Source organism: Rousettus aegyptiacus, unplaced genomic scaffold (genome assembly GCF_014176215.1).
Source record: "Rousettus aegyptiacus isolate mRouAeg1 unplaced genomic scaffold, mRouAeg1.p scaffold_m13_p_6, whole genome shotgun sequence".
Classification (NCBI taxonomy): Eukaryota; Metazoa; Chordata; class Mammalia; order Chiroptera; family Pteropodidae; genus Rousettus; species Rousettus aegyptiacus.
Genome location: NW_023416309.1, coordinates 97,197,053 through 97,215,328, shown reverse-complemented (window position 1 = coordinate 97,215,328; position 18,276 = coordinate 97,197,053). Strand labels below are relative to the sequence as shown.

The following is an 18,276-nucleotide window of genomic DNA, read 5'->3' as shown; positions in this document are numbered from 1 at the left end:
TTCCTCTCGCGTACAAAGCACTGGGCTAGGGAGTCAATGCAGCTCGGGTTGCAAGCAGGCAGGACGGAAATTCCACGTAAAGTATCCCCAGAGATGGAAAAGGCAGTAGTTAATGTAGGAGAGAAATCCCATGGCACACACCCACAGGAACTTCAAGCCTGGGTCAAAGGGGATTTCGCTCTTTTCTTCCCCCATCTGGGTCCGAACTGTCTATGCAATCTTCCCTTAGTTCTTTAGTATCATTGTGGGAAACCTAAAGCAGCTGATCATAAATACCAAACTATTGTTAATCACCACAGAGGTCTGGTCAGTAAACACTCCAATTAAGCTGTAGTCTTAGCACCCTCCGCAGAGGGGGTATAGCTCAGGGGTAGAGCATTTGACTGCAGATCAAGAGGTCCCCGGTTCAAATCCGGGTGCCCCCTGCTGGTTTCAGTTTTAAGCCTTACCAACCACAAGCGAGTAGGAAACAAAGTAGTAGGGAAAAACGGTAACATTAACCAAAAAAGTATATTGTGCATCTGGAGATACAGAAACTTATTAAAAAGCTACAGTAACTAATAAACTATAGATTCCGCGGATATCACTCCCCAGTACTAGGACCGGTTTTGCAAACAAAAGGGTTACAGTACGAAGTTAAGTCCACACCATACAAGATGTTCTGTAGGTCAGGGCTGTTCCCTTCAAGAGTACATCAAAATGGGACTCTTGGGATACCTCTAGAGACCCTTTTTGATAGAAAAAAAGAATTGTTTTCATAATACTACATTATTATGTGTGATGTATCACAACAGATTAAATGTGGAAATATGAAAATCCAGCTGACATTTATTAAGCAGATATTAAAGGGTTTTCCAAAAGCGTGTAAAACAAAGTCACTCTTCTCATTAAAATATTTTTATTTGGGAAAAAGAAGTTATTTTTCAGGCTTATCTTAAGTGAAATAACAAGTAATTAAACATTTATAATTTTAATTTTTAATCTGGTAACTTAATAGATACAATCTGTGAAAAACAAACACTTTTGAGGATCCTTGATAATTTGAGAATGTAAAATAGTCTTCAGATGAAAATATTTGAGAACCACTACTTAAGTAAAGAGGTGGCTCCGGAGGGAGAATGCTGAGGCTGTGAGATGAGATGGCACAGGAAAAAGATAGCATTTGAGGAGAGTTTTAAAGAATAGGTAGTGGATCAAGCAAGAAAGAGTCCAGAAATCCTAAGCAGTTGGAGTGTGAAGTGTAAGAGCAAGGTGACAGGAGACGAGTCTAGGAAAAAGGTTAAGTCATTTCAAGAAAAGCTCAGTGCTAAGAGAGTTGGACTTTATGCTGTAAGCACCAGAGGGCTAACACGGGGGTTTAAGCCACGGAAGGTATGGTCTGACCATTTAGAGGCTGTCGCAATGTCTTCTAAAAGGCGGACCTTCAAATAGAAAACTTTAGGAAGTAGAGTCAAGTCAATAGGTGGTGATTAGGTCTGGGAACCTGGGGGAAGAGGAAAATCAATTGTGTCTCTGTTTTCTGTTTGAGACACTGGTGGTAGCACCAACCAAGAAAATGAATACAGGCAGAAGAGCAGATTTTCTGAGAAAGTTATGATTTCTGTTTTGAACATGTTAGGTTTGAAGTGCCTGTGAGGTAGAGGTGTCCAGATCACCAGTTTCATATGCAGATGCTCCTCGACATACAATGCGATTACATCCCAATAAACCCATTGGAAGTCGAAAATATCATTAAATCAAAAAAGCATTTAACGCTATGTTGTAGAGTATGGTTGTTTACTCTTGTGACTGCATGGCTTACTGGCAGCTGCAGCTTGATACCACTGTCCAGCATTACTAGAGCATCTTACTACATATTGCTAGCCCAGGAAAAGATCAAAATTCAAAGTACGGTTTCCACTGAATGCATATCTCTTTTGCACCATTGTAAAGTCAAAAAAATTATGAGTCAAACCATCATAAGTCTGGGACCATCTGTATTGGCTACAGCTTAGCAGAAATATCTGGGCTGGAGATATAGACTTGGGAGTGATCAGCATATAGATGGTAATTGAAGCCAATGAGTGAGTATAATCACCCATGGAAATACAATAAGATGGTACCATAAGGTAGGAGGAGAGAGCAGTATAGCATAGTGACTTAGAGCCTGTACTGGAATCAGCTGGACGTGGGTGGCATTCCAGCTTTGCCTTTCATGATCTGTGTGATCTTGTATTCATGGCTTAACCCCTTGCTCAGTTTTCTCATCTGTAAAACAGGAATAATAATACCTACATCAATAATACCCTTGGAAGGGTCCAAGTAGGAATAGTCCTGTAAAATGATTTAACTCAATGACTGGCACATATTAACACCCCGTAAATAGTAACTTTTATTATTACTAGCATCATGGAAACCATGAATGAAGAGTGTTAAGAAAATGGGATAGAGTCGCTGAGCTGCCGCGGAGGACTCAGCGGTCTCCCCCTTGACCCCCCTTGCTTCCTGATGCTTAGTCCCCACTGCCTGCCTTCTCCCATAGCCACCTTTCTTGGGCCCTTACCACCAAGGACAAGAAATTGTATCATATGTCCACTATCCAGAACCTCTACTCTTTTGATCCCTTTGCTGATGCAAATAAGGATGATATTCTGCTTCCTGCTATCACTAAAGATTATATCCATATAAAAATTCAACAGAAAAATAGCAGGAAGATCCTTACTACTGTCCAAAGGCTTGCTGATGATTACAATAAAAAGAAACTAATGAGGGCATTTAAGAAGAAATTTGCCTGCAATGATACTGTAACTAAGCATGCAGAATATGGAGAAGTAATTCAGCTACAGCATGACCAGTGCAAGAACATATGCGTTTCTCATAGAGATTGGACTGGCTATGGATGACCAGCTGAAGGTTCATGGACTTTAAGTGCTTTTGGCTCACCAAAGCTTAAGTGAGGATTTCTTTGCAATGAGTAGAATTTTCCTTCTGTTCCTTACCAAAAGTTTAAAAAACTCACAGCTTGTGTAATGTAACCATTTGGGGTCTGCTTTTACCACTGGACCAGTGTAACTTTTTCATGAAATAAACCGAAAAGAACCATGCTGTCTAGTCTTGAAGCTCCTCATTTAAACAGAGGTCAAGCAGTAGGTGGCTGGTAGTGTCCTGAAACGAAGCAATAAATGATGTTTTGGCAAGCCCAGAGCCCCAAGGTCACAGATGGCTGTGTCTAGCCAGAAGCTCCTCTGCTCTGTGTCTACAGAGTTTCATTCCTTAAGAGAATGTCACTACCTGAACAGCCTTCAGTGAAGCTGAGGAGAGAGGATGCGGTAAGGCAGCAACAGAAGCTATACCACTAAAAGGAGACTTTGGTGGTCAAAGATCCCTTGGAGTTTCCAAACTGACCAGGTTGGTGGAGCTTCAGGCAGTCACCTTCCATCCAATGAGGTGAAAGGACATCTGGCTTGCCATCAAGGTCTTTTTGACCAAACATATCCTAGCTAATCGATGTCCAAACACCAGAATGTGAGGCCAAACTTCTACCGGAGTTAAACTTTTGACAAGGGAACAAATTTCAAACTGATGTGTTAGTCACGTAGCTAGCTGTAGAGCTTGCAAATTATTAGCAAGAGGTGCCCAACACCATGTGATTTTTGTTTTTTTTCTCTTCAGTTTTAATGTTATGTAATGTATTTAAACACTTAACTAAAACATGTTTTCAGAAACAAACAAAAAAGATGACAATAGTCCCAGCGTGAAATGCTGTGGGGTCACATTAATAAAGACTGAGGAGTGTCCTTGGATGTTTTAAAACAAGTAGGTCATGGTGACCTTTCTCGTATAACTTCAGTATATATAATTTCAAGTATAATTTCAGTCAAGTAATGAGGATATAAACAGGGCTTCAAGAAATGTGTGGAAGAAAAAGTGGCATTAGGATTTAAAGGAATATTTTTAATGCCAAAAAAGATGAAAAAATATAAAAACATAATCCCAGAAAAAAACAAGCAGTCCTTTAAATTTAAGAAATGCAGCCTTGTAAGAAACGCTGCATTTCCCAAATATGTCTAATTTTGCCATAGATAAATGAAAACTTCTTTATACAAGGATGCTAGCATATAAAACCATTGAGGTAAACCTCATTTGTTCAGCGACCATTCAACATGTATTTATTGAGCCAGGTCCCATGCTAAGTGCTAGGGATATGCTGTTAAACAGAAAGGGCCGGGACCCGCCCCTTATGGACCTTATAGACTAGTTACAAGCTAGTTATAGACTAGTTGGGGTATCATTCAACAAATAATCATATATATATATATATTTTTTAATTGTAATACATAGAATGAAAGAGAAATACAGTATTTTGAGAGAGCTTGTAACAGGGGGACCTGACCTAGTATGAGGGTTAGGGCAGATTTCCCTAAGAAAACCATTTAAACTGAGATCTAAAAAATCAGTAGACATGAAATACATGCTGAGGGTAGGCATGGTAGACTATTCCAAGCATGTGTGAGTCCTATGGGTGTTCGGACAGTATCTGGGGCTAAAAAGCTAACCCTGAAGAGCAAGAGAGAGCATGGTGCAAGACGAGGTTGACAAGGTAGGAGGATGCCAGACCAGGGCATAGTAGGCCATGATATGGACTTTAACTTTGATTCTAAGAACAAAAGAAATCATTTGAGGATTTTCAGGAGAGTGACCACAATATTTATATTTCCGAGAAATTATTCTGGCTATTATATGAAGGGCAAGTGGATGGAGGAGAGGGAAATAGAGACCAGGAGATACATTTGGAGGCTTCAGAAGTAGTTTAGGCAAGAGATGGAGGTGGCTTGAATCAGAGTGGTAGTAGAAGAGATGGAGGAAGTGGGTGGATTTGAGAGACATTTAGAAGGCAAACTGAAAAGAACTTGAACAAAAGTCTCAGATGAACACCAGGATGAATGGTGGGTGGTTCTATTCATCGAGAGAGACAAATTTGGTAAAGAAGTCAAATATTCAGAAATGCATTGAATTTGGTTAAGAAGTGAAGGAAAAAGAAAAATTGGTAGCTAGAGAAGCTGGCAGGATCAGGTAAAGGCATTTTAAAAGTGATATGAGAGACTTATAAATTTATAGATTTATGGACTTCTTAATGTTGAAGGACCCCGTAGCTTAGTCTATTGTCTCTTTTACCCTTCTTTGTGCTATTGACTTCTGTCTAAATATACCTATATTCTGACAACTCCCAATTTTCTCTCTCCTCTCCAGAATTTCAGGGTACCATGTCCAACTTGCTATTTGAATCTCGTTTTGTTGAGATCTAACATCTAACCCTAACATGGCCAAAATTAAATTCCTGCTCTTACTTCCCAAACCTATTCCTCTCATAGCTTTCCCCACCTTTTTTGATGGCAATGCCATCTTCCACTCGCTCAAACCCAAAGCCTCAGGGACATTTACTCCTCTCCTTCTTTCACATCTCCCATACATATCCAGAATCCTATCACATCACATCACCTCTACTACTGCCACTAAACTCCAAACTACCATAATTTCTCCCTTGGGTTATTGCAAGAGCTTCCTAACAAATCTCCTTACTTGTATCTTTGTGTCCCCTCCCACAGTCTAGTTTCAACTAGAGTGATCCTTCGGACACATTAGTCAAATCATGTCCCTCCTCTGTTTAAGACAGAGAAATGGCTCCCCATTTCAGTCTATAAATGCCAACTCCATAATTACATACAAAAACCTACATGATAGGATTCCATTACTTCTGACCTTCTGACTTTGTGTCTTATTAATCTTCCCCTCACTTACTCTGCCCAGTCACACCTGGCTTCTGCACTGGTTCCTGTATTGTTCAGCCATGCTCCTGCCTTAGCACCTTTTATTGGCCGATGGCTCTCTGGACCGCTCTTCTTCGGACATTGGTGCTGTTAACTCCCTCACCTTAAAAGTCTTTGCTATAATGTTAATTTGCTCTAATATCTAATGTCTTCCATGAAGCCCATACTGACCATTCTATTTTATTGTATTTTTAAACCCCTACAGTACCTGGTATTCCAAGGTGATCTCCCATCCAAGTACTAACCAGGCCCAACCCTGCTTAGCTTCCAAGGTCAGATGAGATAGGGCACGTTCAGGGTGGCATGGCCATAACCTGACTATTCTATTTTAAATTGCAAAATGCCCTACCTCCCACTTTCTGATACCTCTTACTTGTTTAACTTTTATTTTTTCAAAATATTTATCAACATCTAACATACTATATACCTCAATTATTATATCTATTATTTAATGTCTAATATTCACCTTCACTGCCACCCTAGCAGAGGAGCTCCATAAGGGCAAAGAACTGATCTGTTTTGTTCCTTGACGTAACCTAATGTATGCCCTGGACAGCATCTGGCATCATGTAGGCGCTCAATTAATATTTACATGAATATATTGACACAAGGAAGGAAACCAGAAGAATGGTGGAGGTTGAAGCTGGGAAAGGGGTTAAAAAGCAAGGTATCTCAAATACAAATGCATTTGGGAACAGGCATACATATATGGAATTATCTGTAATACTAGGATGGCACTTCTCAATTACATCACAGTCTAATGACACCATTTAGTGCTCTTTCTCTCTCGCTCTCCCACGCCCTGTGCTCTTTGGGGGCCTCCACATAGCACAGATGTTTTACTCATTTCTCAATCTCTAGTATCCAGCGAGGTCCCTGGTACTAAGTTCTCAAAAGAAGTTGTTGGGTAAATTAACAACCAAGGCGCCAGTATTCCCAACTACTTTTAAGCTCGTAAAGAGGAGTCTCAAGGTCTCATTCGCTTCTGCAGCAATCAACCCTATTACCGCCCACTTCCAGCACATACCACGTAATAAGACGGCGCCCTAAGCGAAGAGACGCATTGAGCAAACTCCGGGTCACATGACGAGGGTGGGCGGGGCGGCAACGTTCATATCCCAGCATCCTTTGTCCCTACTTCCTTTTTGTCCTTTTCCGGTGTTCAAGATGTCGAAGCGAGGTGAGGTTTGGTTCTGGGGGATCTTTCGCCATCTGCCGTGCGGTGGCTGCTGGCCTCGCAAGGAGCGGCGGCCATGGGCAGCTAGGGCGGTTTACTCTCCTCCGGGCCTGAGAGGGTGAGGAGGGACACCACGAGGGCTCTGGAAGGGCCCTCGAAAGTGGCGGTGGGGAGCCCTGCAGAGCTGAGCCGGCAGAATGCGGACATCATTCTAAATGGAACACCGCAGTATCGCTCCGCGCCTAGCGCTGCAGTAGTGTGGTGGAAGTTGGACTGGTGCGGGACTTGTACGGTTCCCGCTTTGCAGGAAGAACGCCGTGCTGCAAAAGTTCGAGCGAGGATTGAGTCATCCAGGTCCCTTAAGCTCAACGTAAGGGTGGTAATAGTGAGGAATAGCTGTTTGACATGAGAACTGGGTGGCACATGGGGAGGGAGTAAGTGGAGTCCTAGAGAGCGAATCTATAATGTACCGTTTCCGAAAGTATATGTGAATGAACTTGTAGTTTGAGAATGTGAAGGGAATTCTGAACCACGACTGGACAGTGTGACCTTTACTGTTTCTTCTACCCACAGGACGTGGTGGGTCCTCTGGTGCGAAATTCCGGATTTCTCTGGGTCTTCCGGTAGGAGCCGTCATCAACTGTGCTGACAATACAGGTGAGACATTCGGCTGCACCCTGCCAAACTCCCCCTTTTAAAAGCACTCATTGGGCCTTTTGCTAATGACCCACTGAGTCGTCAAGAAAGGGCAAAGTAAAACACTGCTTTTGGGTGAAGCGGCAGCATGTTGTGTTGTTTCGCTTCAATCGGTAGTGTGACAAGGTGTCCCACCTTAGGAGGGGTAAGTGTGAGTGGAGGGAGAGGCTTTGGAAATGCTAGGGAAATTTTATATTACAGAAATGCTTAAAAAACAGGCCCTCAAAAAAGTCATTTTTGTTTACATCTTTTTATAGGAGCCAAAAATTTGTATATCATCTCTGTGAAGGGGATAAAGGGAAGACTGAACAGACTTCCTGCTGCTGGCGTGGGTGACATGGTGATGGCCACAGTCAAGAAAGGCAAGCCAGAGCTCAGAAAGAAAGGTGAGCAGAGAAACCCAAACCCTCCTTACCTCTTGGTGGACGGTTGAAGACTTCTCCCATTATTGGAAAATAGAACAATAATTTTACCATTCTCAAGATCTCTTAAAGCTTAATTTCCTTTGAGAGGCAGTGTGAGATAAATATCTGCGGTTGAAGTTCTGCTCTTGCTGTCTTAGAGACCATTCTTTACCCTGTCTGGTTTTACTGTGTTTCTTCTTCCCTTTGCTCTTTAAATGTAGTTGCCACACTGAAGCCAGATTTCATCTTTTAAAAATAAGTCTTGTCACTTATTTAAGTTGGTCATTGGCTTCGGATATAAGCCCTCCCCCCCCCCACACACACACACACATCTTTACTCTGCCACCTCACATACCTACACCTGTGGAAACCAGCCCTGTCTTGTGTGACATTTAGGGTTGTCTTTTTTACTTGAAGTCTTTAGTTCATTGCCGGTTTCTTGGCTACAAATGAACACAATGGTACTTAGTAAATAAAGTTTTTTGATAGGTAGTGTAGAGGTCAACCAGGTGAGATCACAGCTTTAAGACTTGATGTCACTTTAGGCAAGTTTTCTTTTCAAGTACAGAATAACAGATAGTATTCTTCCTTCTTTATAGAGTTTCTTTTTTTCTGTATGATTTGCTCAAGATTGTTACTTGTCAGGTTTGGCAAGTTTGCTTCTAAACCTCTATGATAGAAACTGAAAACAGGGAGCTGCTCGTTGCTTAATCGTGGGCTACTCCCCCAAAGTTTTCCCCATAGGTATATGAATTAAAGGGGAAGGCCTTGTAGCACTTCTGACCTGTAATGTCTTGTCTGGCTGTAGAGCTTTTTCTGATATGTGGTGCACTTTAATTTTTTAGCTCCTGAGCTTTTCTCCTGTGCCTGCTTAGTCTGTCTGACCTGGGATACCTTGCTCTTCCTGAGAAGTCCTAGCCATCTCTTACAAATGCGATGGCTCTTAGCCACATTTGGCAGTTACTCCTTATAGGCCTGCATATTAGCCCCACCCCTGTTTTTAGCATTTTGGTCAGAAATCTTACTTTGTTTACCTTTAACATCCTCTTGAGGGCTTGGTAGGCAAGGAGTAAATAGCATGTGGTTAAACATTGATTAGTCAGGATGTAGATTGGGATCTGCATGCAGCCGGACAGGCTTTCCTCTTGAACATTTGCTGGGTCTGATCTGGCCTGGGGAGCAGTCAAGGGAAGAGCAGAGTTATCAGTTAATCACTGTGGGTTAGATAACAAGATGTGCTCTAGTTTATAAGTAGATGAGGTTCCACCAGAGGAGGCTCTCGGAAAACATTAGTTACCTGTCAGTGTGTATCCTTGTTAAAAACTTGATCAGAAGCTGTCTACCTACAAAGATAATACTTGGTTCAAGGATAGCCATGCTCCCTGTACTTTCCACTGTCTGATTTCGAATGGAAATAGTAACTATTATCCCTATTTTACAAGAGGAAAATTTAAACTCCGTAAGATTAACTTGTTCAAGGTCTCTAAGCTAGTATCAGTCAAGATTTAAACCTAGGTGTGTCTGACTAGTTCTTTGAAGTGCAGTGCATGTTTTGTTTTGAAGGTCTGGAAAAGTTCACTTTAGTGCATGTAGGTTTTTCAAAGTTACTTAGGACTCTGGAAAATGGTTCCTTAAAAAGTTAAACATAGTTAATTACACAAGAAATACAAGTTGAATTTCAATTACCCAACTCTTCGACTTCCAAGAGATGATTGTTAATATCTTATGTGTCTTTCCTGATTTCTGTGCCCCCCCCCCCAAAAAAAAAAACTTGTCAATTTTTCGATGTAAATGAGACATCTTCCCATGACTTGTTCTTGCTTTATAGGTGATTGTCCTGTATTAAAAAAAAAAATTACAGATATACATGACCATCTTAGATGATTCTATTCTGTGCGTCTGGCATGCAGTATTATTAATCCCACATTTTCACATATGAGATAAAGTAGTGTATATGGTCAAGATCCTGGACGTACTGGAGGAAGCATGTGTGTACATATGCACCCTAACAGTTACAGGGTTTTTTGGTGGGCAAATTGGTGTGTGAGTTTATGTTTGTAAGCCATAAAGCATGGAACATATTTAATTTTGACAAAATCTCGGAAGCAGTAATATTTAGATAAAAGTATGAACTTGGACGTTTTGATATACTGGGATGGAATAGTTCCTAATGAGTTAATAGCTTGGCCTCTGCTCATTCAATCTGGGGAATGGGGGAGCATTTCTTGTTCTGTGATACTATGATCTTAACAGTACCCATCTCTTGGGTTAAGTGGGAAAAAGTATGGAAAGTGTTTAGCAAATTTCCTGCTTATATTCTGTCCAAATAGGAAATGTTGGGGGACTAGACAGCATGTAAACTGCTTTCTTGTAATGACACTGGGACCTGACAAGATTAATGACTGCTGTCCTTTTTTTTCTCCCCTCTTAGTACATCCAGCGGTGGTAATTCGACAACGAAAGTCATACCGGAGAAAAGATGGCGTGTTTCTTTATTTTGAAGATAACGCAGGGGTCATAGTAAACAATAAAGGCGAAATGAAAGGTCAGAAAGAATCCACATTGTTCCCTAGATCTTTGAGAGTGGATGATTTAGCTTTTGGGCTATGAGTACAACAGGCAAAGAACCCTCTGATCCTATCTATCTCATTCTTTTATGCAGGTTCTGCCATCACAGGACCCGTTGCAAAGGAGTGTGCAGATTTGTGGCCCAGGATTGCATCCAATGCTGGCAGTATTGCATGATTCTTCGGCGTATTTGTAAAAAAAATAAAAATTATTTGTTCCCATCACTTGCCTTCCTATTCATTTCTACGTCAGTCTTGACACATCTAACCCTTGCCTTTGTAAAACGAAAGTAAGTGCAAACTTCTGTGGGCATATATAAAAAAAGATAAGCAGTTTGTGCACTTTAGTGAGTGGATACAGGACTTTTGGGACTTTACAATCGCTGCTGTAAAAGCTTTAGTTATTTGGGTTTGCAGTCTCTAAAATAATTTACAAGTACTGCTTGATGACAGGCTACCCCAGGTAACTGCCCTGCAGTTAGAAAGCTATTTGAGATAAGGTAGAGCAGGTCAGATCCTAAACACACAGAGTCCAAGGATTGATGTGAGTAAAATCCAGGTATATACACGTATATATGCACACTTGGAGTTACAGGTTTTGGAGGTAAATTCACACATATATGAGTATATCTCTGTAAAACCTAGCACATGGTAATTACCATGTAAATTTGCTCTTGTGGAAGATTAGTAGTTAATATCTGCAGGTTTTGTTTTGGCAGGATGGCCATATAACCTGCCAGTTACTAGTTTGACAAAAGGAGATGATTATGCTAGTATGATAGGCATAAATCCTGCCTGATTTTGCCTGAAGGTATTGAATATTGAGCTTTTCTTTCCAAAATGTATGAATTGATCTAGGTGATATTCAAGGTCTGGGGAAAATGCTTTGGATCAGTAGTCCAGCCTGGAGATGTTGGAATAGACTTTAGAAAATTTATTCAGTTTTTTTTGACATACAACATATGGTGTCAAGGGATAGATTTAAAAGTTTGTGTTCATGTGCCTAGCATCTGAAAACAGTCTTAATGTCATCTGTAAGTTGAGTATAATGCAAGGCTAAAAATCAGCATGTGGGCACTAGCACATCTATTTTGTGAGATGGCTACCCTTCTGTCCATGATGAATAGAATGCACCAGAACTAGAAGTGATTCTCAACTAAAGTCAAAAAATGTGTCCAGGCCATCTCCCAGACAAATTTGGGTCACTACGGAGGTGGGGCTCAGACATCTGTACTTTCAAACTTCCCATGTTTCTAAGATGCAGCCAAGATTGAAAACCAGTACTTTAGACTGAGCCAGTCTTGGTTTTAGGAATAAACAAATTTGGACATCTAAAAGATTTGGCTTCCTCCACTACCTCATCCTCCAGCCTGGTAAATTTCAAATCTAATGTGACATGAAGCCTCCAGGTCCATTGAAAATGAATCCTTTTAATTCCATTTTGTCAGATACATATATAAAGTTGCTCATATATGTATGTATATGAGCTCTGTAGAATGATGAAATATTCTGAGTTTGAGTTACCAAGATTAGTGATTTTTGTGTATAGATATAATGAAACCTTTTCCTAATTAATACGTGTGCCTTCATATAATAAGTAAATATAAAAGAAGCCCTCTTTGAGCCTGTAAAGTGAGGATAATAGTGCCTCAGTTGGTGTGAGGAGCAGTTTGTATAAGGTACTTCGATACGTAAAGCATCTATCTATACAAGGGTTTATTCAAGGGGAAAATTAGGGAAGTAAAAAGTATAAAGAAGGAAATAAAAATCACCTGTAGTCACAATAGAGAAAATTATTCACATTTTGCTGTAGCCAATCATGTCAAATTGCCAGAGAAAAAAAATATGGTAATGTGTCAACCTACTGTTTTGGGGGTGGGGGGGCGGAGAGGATGGTAGGGCTGGGAGCAGGGAAGTAAATTTCTTAACAGGAAGAATACTAGCTCATGAATTGGTTGGGGAGGGGGAAAGTGCCTTAAGTGGACTTACTGGAAGTCAGGGGGCCTGAAGTCTGATTCTGGATCTGTCACTAAATGGATTTAGGAAATATTCCAACCTTTCTGCGTTTCAACTTCTAGTTCCATAAAATGAGTTATAAGTAGGTGCTCTCTGAACTCTTTCTGATCCATTCTGGGGTACATACAAACTTTTCAACATAACTGATAACCTTGATGTTAGAGGAAGATGGGAAGCTGGGCCAGCAGCCCTCACAAGGCCCACATTCAGTAATCCCCTTTTCTTCCCACTTTGTCTCCTATTCTTGCATAGTCTCCTCCTAGTCATCCCTCACTTCAGGGCCATGCAAGCAACTTCCCCACAGCCCTAAAAGCCTACCCCATTGGATAGGGACAATGGGGTTTGCGTCGCAGCCCGACACCACGTAACAATGCGCAGAGGAGACCCCACCTACAGCCCTCCAATCCTAACAGAGAGGCCCTCGGAGACTGCCGTGGTTGAGATGGCGCACTACTGCGAGTGTCCTCTGCGATTGGAGAAGAGCTTCATCTTGGATGGGGTGGCCGTGGGCACCATGGCCCGCACCTATGAGCACTTGAGGCCCAAGCTCTGGTCAGCGATTCCGCCTTACAACGCTCAGCAGGACTGCCACGCCCGCCGGTACTTCAAGAGCCACGTGGTTCCGCCCATTTTGCGGAAAACTGAGCAGGTATAGGAGCGCTCCAGAGTACCCTGCTGTCTATACCCTCAGGGGGTGGCGCTGGTGGCAGGGACCACTGTCCAAATCAAGGCGTCTCACTCCAGCGCCCTCACCAGCAAGAAAGCGTCCCCACTCACACCCGTTTTCTTAATGAAACCCGGCAGCTGGCCTAGCGGGACGACAGGTTTTGAGCACGAGCTCACTGGGTTCACAGAATGGCCTTCCGTCCTTGAACTTGACAGTGATTTCACTTTGGGTTTTTGCAAGACTGGGAATCAGGCTCAAAACCTCCCTCTCTAAAATGTCCTTCTTGACGTCACAAACCCGCCCTTCGGGGTGACCTCACGCTGCAAACTCTACAAGCAGGAAAATGCGAACACCCTTGTGACTCCAGTGAACAAGACAAAGAGAACTGTCTAGATCTGCCAGGCGCCATGCCCTCTGTTCAATGTAGTTGCAGGGTGGGCTCTTTCCCTGGGACTTGTTTTCAAAATCTCTGCGGACCTCCCTTCCCCACAGGCCTTTCCCTTCTGGGTGTTGCCCCTCCCCAGCAGAATTCTCCCCTGCAATCAAAGATTCTGAGGCTATTTGCTGATGGCTCCAATTCTTTTCACCACTTTTGCCTCCAATACTGGTGTCTATATATGTCACAATGATATGGGTATGATTTAATGAGGGTTATTCATGAACAAAATATTAACGGTTTTTGTGGTCCCAGGTGTTTGCGTGAGCGTATGTGTTCAGTACAGGTATATATGGGCACATCTGTGTGTGCTATGCTTGAGTGTGTACTTGTGTCTACTCACGTACTTTTATGACAGAAGGAGCCAAAGTCAGGGAGGGTGTGGGGAGAGGAATACTTGAGTATTTAAAGACTTGAAAATAATATGACATACACACTTGTGAAACTTTCTATGTTCCATTTATAAGTGTTTAATCGTCATCACAACCACCATTTGTGGTAGGTATTATTTTCATTTAAATGAAGATAGTTTATTGAACTTTTACTATGCCAGGCCCTTTATTAGAACTATCTCACTTCCTTTTACTGATAAGAAACTTGAGGTCCAGAAAAACTGATTCATTGGCATAGGTCACACAGCTTGTTAGTGGCAGAGCTGGAATTGGAACCTGTCTGTGGACAGCAGACACTAAATATCAAGACCTTAAGTGTCAAGCTACACTGCCTCTCCCTGAGAGGCAATAGGTCAATAAGTATATTTAATCTGTCTGGCCCTGTTACCCCTGGCTGTGACCTCTGCCCCTTCCTCTCAATAAGTCTCAGGGGAGTTTGCCCTCAGTGTGGTGGCTGACAGTCTTCCGTATTCTCTCCCTCACTCTCAGGATCATGGCGGTACAGGAAGGGACGGCTGGATAGTGGATTATTTCCACATCTTCGGACAAGGACAGAGATACCTCAACAGGAGAAACTGGGCAGGGGCAGGCAAGTACCACTTGCTTTCAGCCGCTCCATGGTCCCCCCAACCAGGAAGTGGTGTGCATCCCACAGTTCTGAGAGAGAGAAACTGGGTTGTAGAGAGACCTGTTTGAGGGGAAGAGGCACAAGGACTGCATCCTCCAGCTTTTCTCATACATGAGCAATGGTGCTACAGTGCTCTCTATATTCAGTTATTGAGCACCTACTGTCAGGTGCTTTTACCCTCACACCATCCCCATGGTACAGCCAGGAAAATTGAGATTTAGGGAGTTGAAGTGATTAATTGAAAAGGGCTGGGCGGGGATTGAATTCTACTCTTTCCAACTCGATGCCTGTATTCCTCTCATTGCTCCTGAGCGGGTTGTGTCCTGCTTATTTTTCAGGCCCAATTAAGTAGCAATAGGGAAGGAAGAGTACAGAGATGTTTTTCTGACAGATGTTTTTTCTGAACCGTCCCACCCCAACTCCACCACCCTTTGTCTGCACTCTGGTCACATGACTTTTGCACCATTAGGCCAAATTGAGCTCATCTATTTTCTCCAGATGGGTGAGAGGCAAGGGTGAAAATTTCCCAGTTCTCCTGGGAGTGAGGCAAGTTCAGTTAAGCCCGGAAGTTTCTGACCCCCTGTATTATTCATGCTCCTTCTGCATGCTATTCCTGGTATGAGATTGAGTTTCTAGGAAGTCATCTGTCTCCTTGACTTCACTAACACTTGACTTTTCAGTCAAGAGGCTTGAGGATTCAGCTAGACATGGGGAGCACAGTGACAGTACCTGGCTGAGCTGGCATCTTACTTAATACCAGCCCTATGGGAGTGGGGAAAGCAAAAGGGAGCTGAATGCAAGCTCAAGCCTCTCTCTTCACCCCAAGGGCATTCCCTTCAGCAAGTGACTGGCCATGACCACTACAATGCTGATGTGAAAATGAACAGGGGGTTCAACGGTCGTTTTGGCTATCGCAGGAATACCCCAGCCCTCCGCCAGCGCCCATCTGTTTTTGGAGAGGTCACCCAATTCCCTCTCTTCTAAGAGTAGCTGTTACCTTCACATCCCTCGACCTCAAATTCTATGACAGATGTTTAGATGAACTCTCAATGTTATTTTATATTAAAAATTTTTCATTTGTGTTTCTAAGTGTGCTGTTTCTTCCCTGAGGTGGGAGGAGGGGGCAAGCTAGTGTCTTTACCCTCAGCTTCTCTTTCCAATGGAGGTGAGAGGAGAGAGTGCGTCTCAGGTCTGTGCCCTTACACTCCATGCCAACGAGGGCCAGGCTTTGAGAGGCTTCTGTTCACACCTGCTGGTGTGATAAGGAGGAAATACACTACCTAGCCCTCAACCAAGCAATTCTTCAGGTATCAGCAGGGCTAGGTGAGAAGGTGGCTGTTTCCATCAAGAACAGAGCAGGCACTTTCTCCACTAATGCTATGTCAGTTTCCTTTTTTGAGCTAGTTTCCAAGCTGATATTTTCAAGTGCCCCCACCCAGTTTATTGGTAGGGAGGAGAAAAGCCCAAGCAGATGATGGATACAAAAGAAGGTAAGTCTTTAGAACACAAAACTTGTCAGAACTAGTGTGGGTGGAACTTGATTGCACTGAGTCACCATAAGTGGACAAGGAGCAAGATACGTGTTGGGTCAAGGGGGTATAGCTCAGGGGTAGAGCATTTGACTGCAGATCAAGAGGTCCCCGGTTCAAATCCGGGTGCCCCCTTCCTGGATTTTTCAAGGAATTCTCAATTCCATCTTGAGAAATACTACTAGTTCCCCATATTGCAAATGACTACTAAGAAGAGATCCCTGAAGCACCTGTTGGGTTTCAATTAAGACAAAGTTCCTAGGAAATTCTAAATCTAAGATTAAGTCAGAGGTGTGAACACGAATTTAGCAATCTAATGCATAATAGTATAGACGAAGGTGTTCATACATGTAATTTTGAGAGCTTCCTACACACAAGTCTGTGGTGAATTAAAAGATGAAAGAGGATCCTTGTCCTCAGGAAGCTTTCAGTCTAGTGAAACTTGATACACTCACACACAGCTGTCAGAGGAAGAACATTTGTTTGTACATCATGAAAGACATCTTTTGAAAATACCTACCCACTTTTTCTAGACAAAATTTCTAACAGATAGTTCTGCCTGATCTGAAGAGTGCTGTTAACCTGTTGCTTGCATTATTGTGTAATCCCCTTTCTATGGGGTTAGAGGTACCTCCTTTTTAATTGTTCATTGTCAGTTCTCAGAATGAAACAGATACCCACTCTGGACACTTTAAGCAGAAAAGGCGTATACTGGAGGCATGGTAGGGACTCACAGAGTCGAAGGAAAGCTGGAGAATGTAACTTAGCAAGCAGTTATCTACGAGGGACCACCAAACAGGGAAATGCAGCTCAGGTCTTGTCCCTGGAAGTGTCCATTGCTGATGCCACCAACCCTGGGCACTCGTCACTACACAATGGATATTGTTTCAATTGCACCTGCCATTTCAGGACAATTCCTCGAGTTTCAAAATGCCAAATGAAAGCATTTGATAGGTTTGAGCCGTGATCTGATGTGTGCTGATTTAGCCAGGCAGGGGAAGAAGAATCGTGTTGCCTCACCAAGTCTGACAACATGAGGTATTCCCTGAGAAATGGAGAAGTGTTTGGGTGCAAAAATGGATATACCACCACAACACCTTTTTTTTCTCCTCAAAGAAACCACTGTAAGGAGAGAACATGATAATTTATTGGTTTGCAGTTCTAGCAGTCAAAGATTTGCACACTCACACCCCATTATTTCCTATTGGCTAAAATAGATCAAAATTTTGTATTAAATCAATCATGTTCACATTATCATGATCATATACTATTTACTATTAAGTCAACCTATACATACTATGGCAGGATTTTCTTCCTCGAAATTTTTTCTCTGAAGATAATTACCTCATTTTTTATTTGCATATTTTTCTTTGTGCCTGTTGACAATTATTTTCAAATTCTTCAAATTTGAAATTGTACTGTAGCCTCAAAGCATAATTACTCACCTTGTCTAAACCCATAAAATTAATTTTGGGGGGCCAGTCTTCCTGATATCTTCTATTCTTCTGCTTCAGGCTGTTTAGACCTGCCACCCAGATGGTATCCTGGGAATCCCCATTCCTTCTCCTCTGTGTTAGATTCTCTCTGTTTCCTGGACCATGTCCTCCTTTTCCTTGGTTTCTTCCTTTATATGGTGGAAAATAACCTCCACAAGCTTCCTGAGAATATATGGGAGGTAAAATGTTTGAGTCTTTGCATGAATGAAAATATCTTTATTTTCCCTGAACACTTGAGAGGTAGTTTACTTGGGAATAGAACTCTTGAACAAAATTTTCAGAGGTTTGAAAATTTCCATCGTTTTCTAGATTCTCTTAAGTCTGATGCCATTTTAATTCCTACATGTGACTTGTTTCTCTCCCTAAAATTTTAGGATTATTGTCCTTGATGGTCTGAAGTTTTTCAATGATGTACTTGGTGACCCCTTTCCATTTTGGGGTTCACGTCCTATGTTAAGTTT

At 42.1% G+C, this 18,276-nt stretch overlaps 3 protein-coding genes, 3 non-coding genes and 1 pseudogene across 6 annotated transcripts; 6 read left to right on the top strand and 1 right to left on the bottom strand.

Moving 5' to 3' along the window:
• The first annotated feature begins 353 nt into the window (after positions 1-353).
• Positions 354-425, top strand: TRNAC-GCA. Its single transcript has one exon. It is a non-coding gene; the product is annotated as a tRNA-Cys (tRNA).
• A 2,142-nt stretch (positions 426-2,567) lies between these two features.
• On the top strand, positions 2,568-2,882 carry LOC107520632 (eukaryotic translation initiation factor 1b-like). The gene has a single exon (XM_036223638.1). It carries the CDS (start codon positions 2,568-2,570, stop codon positions 2,880-2,882), a length of 315 nt encoding a protein of 104 aa, XP_036079531.1.
• Positions 2,883-6,003: 3,121 nt separating this feature from the next.
• LOC118604597 lies at positions 6,004-6,122 on the bottom strand (annotated as a pseudogene).
• Positions 6,123-6,889: 767 nt separating this feature from the next.
• On the top strand, positions 6,890-10,876 carry RPL23 (ribosomal protein L23). The gene is made up of 5 exons (XM_016164824.2): positions 6,890-6,987; positions 7,558-7,641; positions 7,938-8,066; positions 10,516-10,629; positions 10,747-10,876. Exons 1-5 carry the CDS (start codon positions 6,891-6,893, stop codon positions 10,827-10,829), a joined length of 507 nt encoding a protein of 168 aa, XP_016020310.1. The 5' UTR covers position 6,890; the 3' UTR covers positions 10,830-10,876.
• Positions 7,673-7,807, top strand: LOC118604447. The gene has a single exon (XR_004951752.1). It is a non-coding gene; the product is annotated as a small nucleolar RNA SNORA21 (small nucleolar RNA).
• Positions 10,877-13,109: 2,233 nt separating the features above from the next.
• Positions 13,110-15,774, top strand: CUNH17orf98 (chromosome unknown C17orf98 homolog). The gene is made up of 3 exons (XM_016164626.1): positions 13,110-13,316; positions 14,652-14,751; positions 15,617-15,774. Exons 1-3 carry the CDS (start codon positions 13,110-13,112, stop codon positions 15,772-15,774), a joined length of 465 nt encoding a protein of 154 aa, XP_016020112.1.
• Positions 15,775-16,382: 608 nt separating this feature from the next.
• TRNAC-GCA lies at positions 16,383-16,454 on the top strand. Its single transcript has one exon. It is a non-coding gene; the product is annotated as a tRNA-Cys (tRNA).
• The last annotated feature ends 1,822 nt before the right edge of the window (positions 16,455-18,276 follow it).

Bases quoted from the DNA above. Each gene is read 5' to 3' on its own strand.
- LOC107520632 (XM_036223638.1), top strand. From the start codon at position 2,568: ATGTCCACTATCCAGAACCTCTACTCTTTTGATCCCTTTGCTGATGCA.
- RPL23 (XM_016164824.2), top strand. From the start codon at position 6,891: ATGACGAGGGTGGGCGGGGCGGCAACGTTCATATCCCAGCATCCTTTG. The intron at 7,642-7,937 runs GTGAGACATTCG...ATCTTTTTATAG, and splicing joins CAACTGTGCTGACAATACAG to GAGCCAAAAATTTGTATATC. The intron at 8,067-10,515 runs GTGAGCAGAGAA...CTCCCCTCTTAG, and splicing joins GCCAGAGCTCAGAAAGAAAG to TACATCCAGCGGTGGTAATT.
- CUNH17orf98 (XM_016164626.1), top strand. From the start codon at position 13,110: ATGGCGCACTACTGCGAGTGTCCTCTGCGATTGGAGAAGAGCTTCATC. The intron at 13,317-14,651 runs GTATAGGAGCGC...CCTCACTCTCAG, and splicing joins TTTTGCGGAAAACTGAGCAG to GATCATGGCGGTACAGGAAG. The intron at 14,752-15,616 runs GCAAGTACCACT...CTTCACCCCAAG, and splicing joins GAGAAACTGGGCAGGGGCAG to GGCATTCCCTTCAGCAAGTG.